Raw genomic sequence first — 10,152 nt, 5'->3', positions numbered from 1 at the left:
AACTATTCTCTAAAGTGATTTGGTTTTGACCTTTGTTCATGGTATAAAGTGTGGCAGCCTGAATGCTACACTCTTCGGTGTAGAAACAGCTTCCACTAGCACTGCTGTGCAGCTTAGCTCTTGAGACCCGTGTATAATTTAAAGAAATCAAGAAAAAATATAACTAAAACTAGCTAATCCCTTTACTAGATACAGAATGTGGCAAAATGGTGATTGTTTTTTAGAAATATGTAAAATATACTGCATGTTTTATAAAAATCCAGACTTGTACATGTAGGCTCTTTGCAAACTTAGTTAACATCAGTTTAATTAACACTCACTTCTAATATTCTAATGACACATTTACACAACCATAAGTACTCTGCCCTATACCACATTAAGCACCACTAGATGAAATGCAGCCCAGTTATACATAATCTTGTTTATAATGCTATATAATTCTATGCGCCCCCCCCCCCCCCCCCCCCCTACACACACACACACACACATACACACACACACACACACACACTAAAATGAATGGATCACAGTGTAGTTGCACCTGATTTGGACATGTGTCCATGTCTGGAAAAGGTCAGCAGTGTTAAGAAAGGATGCACCATACGCCAGGCAGCCAACTACCACAAAAAACTGCCCCTCCCCCCCAAAACAAGAATGACTAATTGTTCCCCATTAAAAAAAAAAAATGTGCAAACTATAACTTAGTGGTACAATCCCAGCCGAGGAGTGGTCCAGGATGCATTATGTTAAGGAAAAAAATGGAGACCCTTGAGGACATGCCTGGGGATAAGAACTGCATTGAGACACCCCTGAGTCAGCTGGTTCAGTGATCTGGTTTGTTGGTCCTGAGGAACCCCTGTATTGGCTGTTTTGCTGAGTTTTTTATTTCATTTTTTTGTTTAACAATAATCATTACTCATTCACTAACTAACTATTAACATGGCTGTTCATTCAGTATAACAGAGAAAAACTATTCTGGCTACTATGGTAAACAATGAACAAGTTGGTTGTTTGCATACACATGTACATATATTATACTGTGTGCTGGATGTTTGCTCCACCCTAGCTGACCCAACAGTTCTCAATTATTCAGGGCTGAACATCGCTTTTAAGCTGAAGGGTGGCAGACCCTGGATGTTGAAGCTCTTGGTTATGGCAGTGTACCTCATTGCATGTTCTCATGTCAGGATCTCCAGTTGTTCAGCCTCAACCCCGTTGTTCAGTTACCAGAGAGTGTGAGAGTGTTTCATGGGGGAGTACCAAGGCCCAGCACTTGTAGAGTTGGGGAAGAGGGTGGAGCAGCAACCAAGGATGGAGCCGAACAATCAGCTAGAGAACAGAGTTGTGGGAAAGGGCTGAAGAGTAACACAGACCACTCACCACTCAATATGTACTGGAAGTTTTACAGTACATGCTGAGGTAAGCATCTTTCTCACACAAGCAACCAAAGACTCATACACCATACTCTATTCAGGACCTTTATCACAATCTGTCTTAATGTTCTTTTCCAACCCTGGCAAAAACCCCCTCTCACCTTTAGCCTGTACTAACATGGCATCTGCCTTTTACAGTACGATGTTAGCAGGCACATGTGGCCACAGCTAAGCAGAAACCAGTTAGGCAGGAAAAAGGAATCTCTGTTGTGCAGAGGGCTCTTGGGCATCCCTTCTTGAGTGCATTTGTACTAATGCCTCATACTAAAGTCATGCCAAACACTACAATGTAGAAAACACACATTACTGTATATATTTAGATGGATAATTAAGTGAATAGGTAAAATTGGAGTATGAAATGCATTCATATTTCTCATGAATTGTTCATTAGCCCTCAGTGGAAATTTTAGTCAATCTCCTTTTTGACTTAGAAGGCATGTTTTTTTTTTTTCATTTTTTGAATTATGTCCTTTTCATGAATCAATACAGTGGTTGTCCTGTGGGTATTTGTGGTGGAGAGCACCCCCCCAGTTTCAGCTGGGAGATGGGTATATAAGTATAATTGCTGCACTGCAGGCCTGATGACACACTTTGCATGGACTCATTGTACTGGTTCAAGGGGGCAGATATATTGGAAAGACAGTACTGTAAGATGCGATTTGGCTTTGTTTCAACTGCGCTAGCAGGTTCCAGAACAGTCGCCCTGCACGCCCATATAAGAGTATAACTTCTTTGAGGGCGCACTGATGGTGAGGAGTATATCTTTTAACACTGCAACATGTTCTGTTATGTAAAAAAGTGTGTTCTGGTAAAATATAGTTATGTCAGTGACTATAAATGTGGACACAAATACGCACTGAAGTATAATAGCATAGAAATATTATCTCAGATTTGTCATATTTTTTTGAGAACTTATTAGAAGTCTTTGCACCCAATAAGCATATATATTAATTAACCTAAAACCGTTGCTGATAAGAAAACATACTAGGGACATTGGAAAAGGGAGTACTTTCTAAGATTCAGAAGGGAATGGTGGAGGATTCCTTGAAGGCTGTCTTTGCACTTCAAAAAAAGTGCATGTTAATACTTATTTGTACCCTTCTAACCTTAACTAAACACCTACAATCATTAAAAATAAGTCTTTGGAATGTTAATATGATTTTTTTTTCACCAATTTAAAACCCTTGTGCTCATATTAGGTACATTCTACATTCCTTTCATATAGTTTTTTTTCACCTCCCATGTTCATCTTAATATTTTGTGCTGTCACGTCTACAGGCAATAATGACCCAGTAATGTGTGCTGTTACAGCTTGCCTCCACTGGAGGGAAGTCTGCACCTTAAAAATGTAACGTGGGCGGAACTGATTGAAGGTCAGTGTGCTTTTTTTTCTTTCCATACATGATATGATTATGATTTTGGATTTTGAACAAAAATAGCACAGCCAGAACACACTTGAGCTACGTAAGCTCACAGAGGGAAAATCCATTTTGAATTGCTTCTCTTAGACACGTCTTTGATTGTGTCCTTTCTACAATTTACAGCATCATGATAGAAATTCAGTGCTTTTTAATTCACGGCTAACAACCTGGTAAACACAATCACACATTTAAATGATTTCACATTTAAATGATCATAAAGAATGGCAGTAAATGTTGGGGTGTGCAAAGACCTGCTCCCTCCGAGACTCTCCTCCATCATTCCCATCAGGCTTTGCACCAGTCCCATGTCACAGGGACATACAGTATGCCCTTCACAAGTATTCACAGGTTGAATCACCAATACAGTATAATGCATTTAACACATTTCATAATGAAACATTCATATGTTATCTACACACTCATAAAGAACCCTGCTCTATCAATATAGAGGGATTTATATGAGACTTCTGTATATATCACATAAGATATTGTAGGTTCATAATTTTACTGTATGTTTTTTTCCAAAAATAAATCATAATTGTGTGTTTAGACTGTCTTTGACAGATTTTCAGTTGACAAAACACACATCTCCTGCAGGAAAACTGAATTATAGAGGAGGGAAGGAGAGTGTCAAATCGAAAGAGAAAGAATCTGGAGAATAGGAAGAGTAGAATGAAAGAAAGGAGACATATGTGCATTGTGTTCAAGAGGAGTGACAATGCTGTGGGAGAGGATTCCTTCAGAGGGAGGATTCGTACTGCAGGAGTTCATAAAGAAGAGGACCGTCCCTATACCTGATGCCCACTGCATTAGGGCTAATGTACTGCAGCACATTTATGGTTCTGCGCAGGCGCCGATCCACAAAGTGTGCATCCCAGGCTGGGTAGCGTTTTCTGGGCATGTCTATCTTGATGAGGGGACCCTCAGGCCGGATGGGCCTGCCAGCTGCATCCACAGGCTCTGTGGACCTCACCTGGAAAACCGGAAGGCAGGTTTCCGTGGCTGTTTCATCTGACTCCATATGTTCCCCTGCCAGTCCCCGTGTAGGGGTGGCCTGAGAGCCACGGGGGCCTGGTGTTGGAGCCATGGGCTCAGCCTCGGGGGGTAATGGCAAGCCCCACAGCAACTCAGCACAGCAGGAGCTGGCCAGCACCCTCAGCCGAGGGCCCATGGGGTGAAGGACCCCGTAATAGAGAACCATACAGGCCACACCTGAGGCAAAGCACAGGAAGACGCCACAGAGGGCAAAAGAGGCATAGGCGTCAGTGGTGGCTGGGTCGCGATACGCATACCAAAGGGAGCTGAGGATGGCATTCTCTAACAGTACTACTGTGTAATATGCCACCATTCTGTACCGTGTCCGGCCCTCACGTACATTGAACCAACAGAAGACATAGACTACACCCACCACCATATTGAACAGTACCTCCTCCCACTTGGACATGCAGAAGTCGGTGCCGCCATGGATGACCCAGAAAGCCATGGCACACCAATGGAGCACCACAAAAATGCCAAAGTAGATGTGGAAAACAGAGGCAAAGAGGGCAAAGGAGAGCACCCGTGAAGAGATGGTAAAAAGGCGCCAGAAGAGATGCACCAGGGCACCTCTGTAACTCATGCTCTTCTTGTCATCACGTGAATCACGCAGGAGTTTATGGTAAGAGGCTAGCACCCAGGCCAGGGAGAGGAGGGAGGACATGGCAGAGACACCTGGAAATACAGACAGACAGAGAAAGAGTAAAGAATAGCGAGAATGAAAGAAACTTAAAAACACAGTTTCATCCCAAGTATAAAGCACAACACAAAGAATAATGGCGTTATCTTGACTTGGCTGCCATTCCACTTACTGAATACAGTAGGTATTATTTCAGGCAAAGCAATCCAACTCATTTTTGAAAGGCAAATTTCTACCCACATGATCATGGGTCATTTAGTCAGCACAGTCTCCGTTTAGTCTATTTCAGTTTCCTTAAGACATGTATAATGGTAGAGACAGCAGATATGTCAGAGCAGTAACCCGCTGCATAAAAAATGATAAAAAATTATCTGCAGAAAAGCAGCATGGTGCCTCTCAGCAAATGTATTGATGGTATTTCTATAGACACCCTAACAGAGAAGGGTATCACTTGTTATCACTGAAACGCCTTTCTTGGGCAACTATTGCATAAGGAAACTGGAATTGCAAAAGAGGTTTCAGTAACAACAGTGACGAGTGTTAGACAGTCAAAACAATGTAAGAAATACTGACCACTGTAAACCAAGTGATATTCACAGAAAACTGTGAAAGCATCACAGCATCATGTGATGTCCAGTGTACAATGCACAAAAGACAAAAATAAGAGTCTACAGACAAGAAGATCAGCCTTAAACATTGCTTGTAAAGCTCTAGGGAATGTCTTACACTGCAGCCACTCAGCCTTGTTGCTCTGGATCATGATGCAGAGCTGCAGCACCAGCTGAGGGGCACTTTCTAAGAAGGTCTCTAGCAGTCGCAGCATGTTGACATCGGCATACTCATACATCATAGCCCAGTAAAAACGCCGCTGGTTCTCCTTTTGCCGGTGACTTTGTATGCCAAGGTACATGGTACGGATGTACCTGCAGAAAGACAAAGGAAGGAGAGTTAGATAACTCAGTCATTCTGCCATAATAACTTGTTTTTCTCCATTTACACAAAACAGAGTAATAATTTGCGGCCAAAAGACATGTGTAACGTCACGGCTCATGTGTGCATTATTGAGTTTTAAAAACACTAGAGGGCATGCTTAGCTACTTTTCCCCGATTAGTCAAGAGATGTTTTCATACTGTTTTCAGAACAACAACAACAACTAACAACCCCCTCACAAAAGCAGGAAGCTGCAAAGTTAAACTATAAAAAAGGAAAATAGCATTGCTAGTAAAAGTTATAAAATAAATGGATAGAATGGTAGAAAATAGCCTCTAAACCTACATAGTAAACCCTTAAAATTATGTGACATAGATGTGTGGATTTTAATTTAGAAATTGTGAAAGAAAAATTAAAGAAACCAAACCTAAGCCAAACCTTTTCTTCTACCTGTCAGTTAAGATCCAATTAGATGACAATCAAAAAAAATTTTATAATTAAAACAGTTTCTTATCTGTGTACCAAGCAACTACGTTTCAAATCTTAGCAGATGCTACAAATACTACACAGTGTGACTGCCTCATGTACTGTACAACAACAATAGGAAAAAACATCTCTGGTATGACCTGATTAAAAATATTTTAAAGTTCTCTCTAGGGCCTCTGGAGACGTTGTTATTGAACTCATTATATGATGCATACAGTAAGCATGACAATAATCATCATCTTAAGTGGACCACCTGAGCAATAATGTCAGCTGCTGCAGTGGCTATTTTAATAACAGATGGGGATTCATAATGGTGAAGTGAATCTGGTGAAGCCAGTGAGATCGTCGGTAATGCAGCTGCTAGGTGGCAGCTAATTGAATTAAGCTTCTGTTGCAATCTAAGCTGTACCACTGCCATTTTATAGGGCAAGGCACAGAGAGCTGTTGTGTACAGTGAAGCAAAAATGTAATATCCTCAGAGCTGTGATATAGCTAATTAAGATTATTATCTTCTTTGGGTATGGATTTGTTTTCACGTGTAATACTAAAGTTGGAGCCGCCAATTAACGTTCGCATGCAAAGACGGGTAAACAATGATGAGGATCGAAGCTTTGGACATCACACCAGACGCTTTCTTGGAAAAAACATCAATCCATCCAACAAAAGAAAGTCAAGACAACAAAAAGAGGGAAAACAGCCGCCTGGTGGGCTTTTATCCTCTCCAACCTGAAAAAAAGCTTTGGTTCCTCACACATTAGCCCAAGTCTAGCTGTAGAACAACAATGACTGAAACTTGCATGACAGCTATAGTGGTTTATAGTTTTCTTAATTGTGACTTCAGTCATTGCATATTGGATTGTAGCTGCAGGGTCTATCTGGCTGAGCTGGCAGAGTGGCCAAATAAATCCAGCACTTGATGTGAAGGCAGTCAAGCGAGGACACTAGTGTAGCAAGGCCAGAAATAGACTAGACAGTAGCACTCCCATGGACAAATTGAGAGGCCATGGATCTAAATTCAGTTGCTGAAAATGAGATGGTGGCATAACAAATGAAACCAGAAAATGCTTTTGGTTTTCAACATAATTACTCTAGCTTTTGCATTAGCTACTGGGAAAGGGATTACAGTTTAATTTGAAGTGAGGTTGAGAACAGTGCACTGTAAAGAATGCATCATTTGGTAAGGTCTGATTGCTTGTGGTTATTGTTTTGACTGAAATTCAAGCATTACCCAGTTCCTGTTGCAATACAACTATAAACAACTCACTAGCCTATAGTTAAATGGAATAATGGTGTAAGAAAACCGGGAGAAAATGCTACACATCCGCTTATTTTTGCATAATTTTTAGTTACCTGTGTACTTAATTCTACACTGAGATCACTAAACATAAGTGATTTAATGGCAAAGATCATTTATCATTTATTAAGGGTTAGGAGGAACTGAAACAATGGAAACAAAACTCAAACACACAATGTGAGTGTGAAAACACGAAAAGTATGTAGTATTGGTTACATTTTAACGGTTTAAGAAGCTCTCTGATCAAAGAGGCAGCCATGCAAAAGAAAACAAATAGGAGGGAATATGACAAATCTGATTAAAATTATTAGTTCATGATTTATGTCTCTGTCACTGAATGATGATTACACATGCTGTGAACAGTTACAATTCATTCTTTTCTGTGACACAACATGACCAGGGTAGAAACTAGCTATTCTTTCCTTAGAACTATTGTAGGCAGCTAATCGAAAACAGAGAAAGATCTGGCTGAGCAAGGAAAATTCAGAACTCACATGGTGGACCTTCTCAGGACAGTGGACAAGGGGAACAAGAGAGGGGCAAATTGGACTACTGTGTTTTGGGATCAATAGCTGTAGGAGGCACCATTATATCCAGAGGTAAAGGCTGGCATTCCATGACATTTTCAGTTGGACTGGTAAATGTCAGATGGAAGAAGTCAACCCATCTCCCTCACTAATGACATGCCACACAGACCTGCGCAAGCCCTTTGTCTTCATCACCCAATTTCCATTAGTCTGCAGTGGTTAGGGTCAAGGAAAGACATTGGTCAAGGGAATAAGCCCTAGAAAATACAAAATGTCCAACTGTGGACTGTCTTATCACTGTCTGCAGGTGGGTGCCTCTCACCCACCCATTATTTGTAGATCAGTGAAACTTTGATATAATGGTGGCCCTAGAGGAAAGAGGGTGGGGGGGGCAATGACCTAAGAGAATATATTCTTCCTTTTGTCATTATGGAAATGTAGTTAGTTGGTTAGTTGTCAGCTTACAGTTCTCTGTTAGTCTATCTGTAACACTTCTGCTTTGATATTCCCACACACAATTGTAAATGTGTGTTCTTTTTGTACACGTCCACTTGTGCCACCCCCCACCCCCCCTTAAAAACAGATTGTTAGTTCACATTCCCCTGGTTTCAGCAAAAAACTTGCACAGTTAAACACTTCACTTTCACAACTGTCAGAAAAATCTGAACTCACTCCATCACATCTCCAACACACACATTCATCAGTGCATTCATTCACAAGACTTTCACACACGTTCCTCAATTGTGATGCACACAGTTAGCACTCCCACTGTGCCTTTTCAGATGTAGTAACACAAACGGCTCCCAAAAAACACATACAAGCATACTTGTCAGCCCTGTAGGTAATAGGGGATTTCCTGTCTATTATAGACACGTGACAGATGGATCTCTCTCTGTCCTCCTCCCCCTTGCCTCCCATCCTCACTACACTTAGGCTATCGCCCTCAACTTGATGCTTTCCTCTCCCCCTTCACTTTTAGCTCCATAGCTTCTCTACAGGGCTCCTCATGAATTATTTGTGGAAAGATCATAGCGATCACTTATGGCTCGTTAAGCAGTGTACGCATGGCCTAACAGCTCGACGCTGTGCTGTCTGCTATTGCTGTCGAGACACAGGCCACTATTGACCCGCAACACCACCACCACACTGCACATCATAAACACCGGCACATATAAAATCACACACTTTTACAGAAAACAAGATTTGCCTGCATTTGCTCTTGACTAGTTAGTAGTCATCGAGATCTGTGCATGACCTGCAGTGGAATGACAAACACACACTTACACACAGGCCATGTGGACAACTGACTTCTTGGCGAAGTTGCTCCTCCCTAAACTCTGAAGTCATTGACCGATGAGTCATCCAACCACCCTTACACTAATCCCTTGAGTGGGTGGGTAGAGGGACCACACACACACACACACACACACACACACACACACACACACACACACACACACACACACACACACACACACACACACACACACACACACACACCTAGTTTGACAGCATCAGTGGGAAAGCTCAGCTGCTCAGACTGCTTTCAAATCTTGTCGTAAGCTGATTCATAAGAAAATAACAAGTAGTATTACAGCAGCATGAAGCACAGTTTATGTTAACCTCTGTTAACAGGTGGAATCTGGCAAAACACTAAGCATGGGGGACATATAACGTACACAAGGCAAGGGGGTTTATTAAAAGGTGTGTGTGTCTGTGTGTGTAAGGCAGAGGCAGAGGCAGAGGCAATGGCAGCTGCAATGAGTCACACCCTGAGTCACTGCAAGGGGCTGCACATTAACTCTCAATGAGGTTTAAACCTCCTTTTTGAAGCAGATTTACATGAATCTCCCTCCTCATTTTCTCAATATCTTTACTTTTCTGTGTTGTTCCCTCTTTTAATAACACTCCTAAATATCTTAACATTCTTCCAAGCCAAAATTTAATTTCTGTGTGTGGATGAATTTTCTTTTATGTCAATGGTATTTCTTTCTTTTTTTTTCTTCTGAGGAATATTGAGGACAGAGGCTATAATTGTTGTCTGAATGAAGAATTACATTTGATTCTTAAGTAAAAATGTCACTGCTCTTTTAAACAGGTGACTTTATGATGTGGTGGGAGGCTCTAATTAATCATTTTCGCTGCTTTATGTTGATGCTTTATTTACCAAATCCTTAATTGATTTAGGGAAACTGGAATTGGAAACACTGATCAGAATGTTCACCAGACCTTTTGGGCCAGCACAAATTATCTGTTTCTAATATTTATTCATTTAAATATTTCTTAATTAGTAGCTCCATTTAATGTGTGCCCATATAACTTTTCAAGATGGCAGTATAAAGGTATCTATTGAAAGTGTGTGAAAATAATTGAAGATCCTCCCCA

General features: G+C 41.1%; 1 protein-coding gene across 1 annotated transcript in view; it reads right to left on the bottom strand.

The window, feature by feature from the left end:
• Positions 1 to 493: 493 nt before the first annotated feature.
• xkr6b (XK, Kell blood group complex subunit-related family, member 6b) overlaps positions 494 to 10,152 on the bottom strand; it is a 47,747-nt gene continuing 38,088 nt past the window's right edge. The window contains exons 2-3 of the mRNA XM_067482921.1: positions 5,256 to 5,452; positions 494 to 4,564 (exon numbers count right to left, since the gene is read on the bottom strand). Of these exons, the coding sequence (XP_067339022.1) occupies positions 3,594 to 4,564; positions 5,256 to 5,452 (1,168 nt within the window). The 3' untranslated portion in view covers positions 494 to 3,593. The remainder of the gene's footprint in view (positions 4,565 to 5,255; positions 5,453 to 10,152) is intronic.

The sequence above is a fragment of the Channa argus genome, chromosome 17 (genome assembly GCF_033026475.1).
Source record: "Channa argus isolate prfri chromosome 17, Channa argus male v1.0, whole genome shotgun sequence".
Lineage (NCBI taxonomy): Eukaryota > Metazoa > Chordata > Actinopteri > Anabantiformes > Channidae > Channa > Channa argus.
Note: the sequence above shows the minus strand (reverse complement) of the source record. Positions and strands in the feature narration are given on the sequence as shown.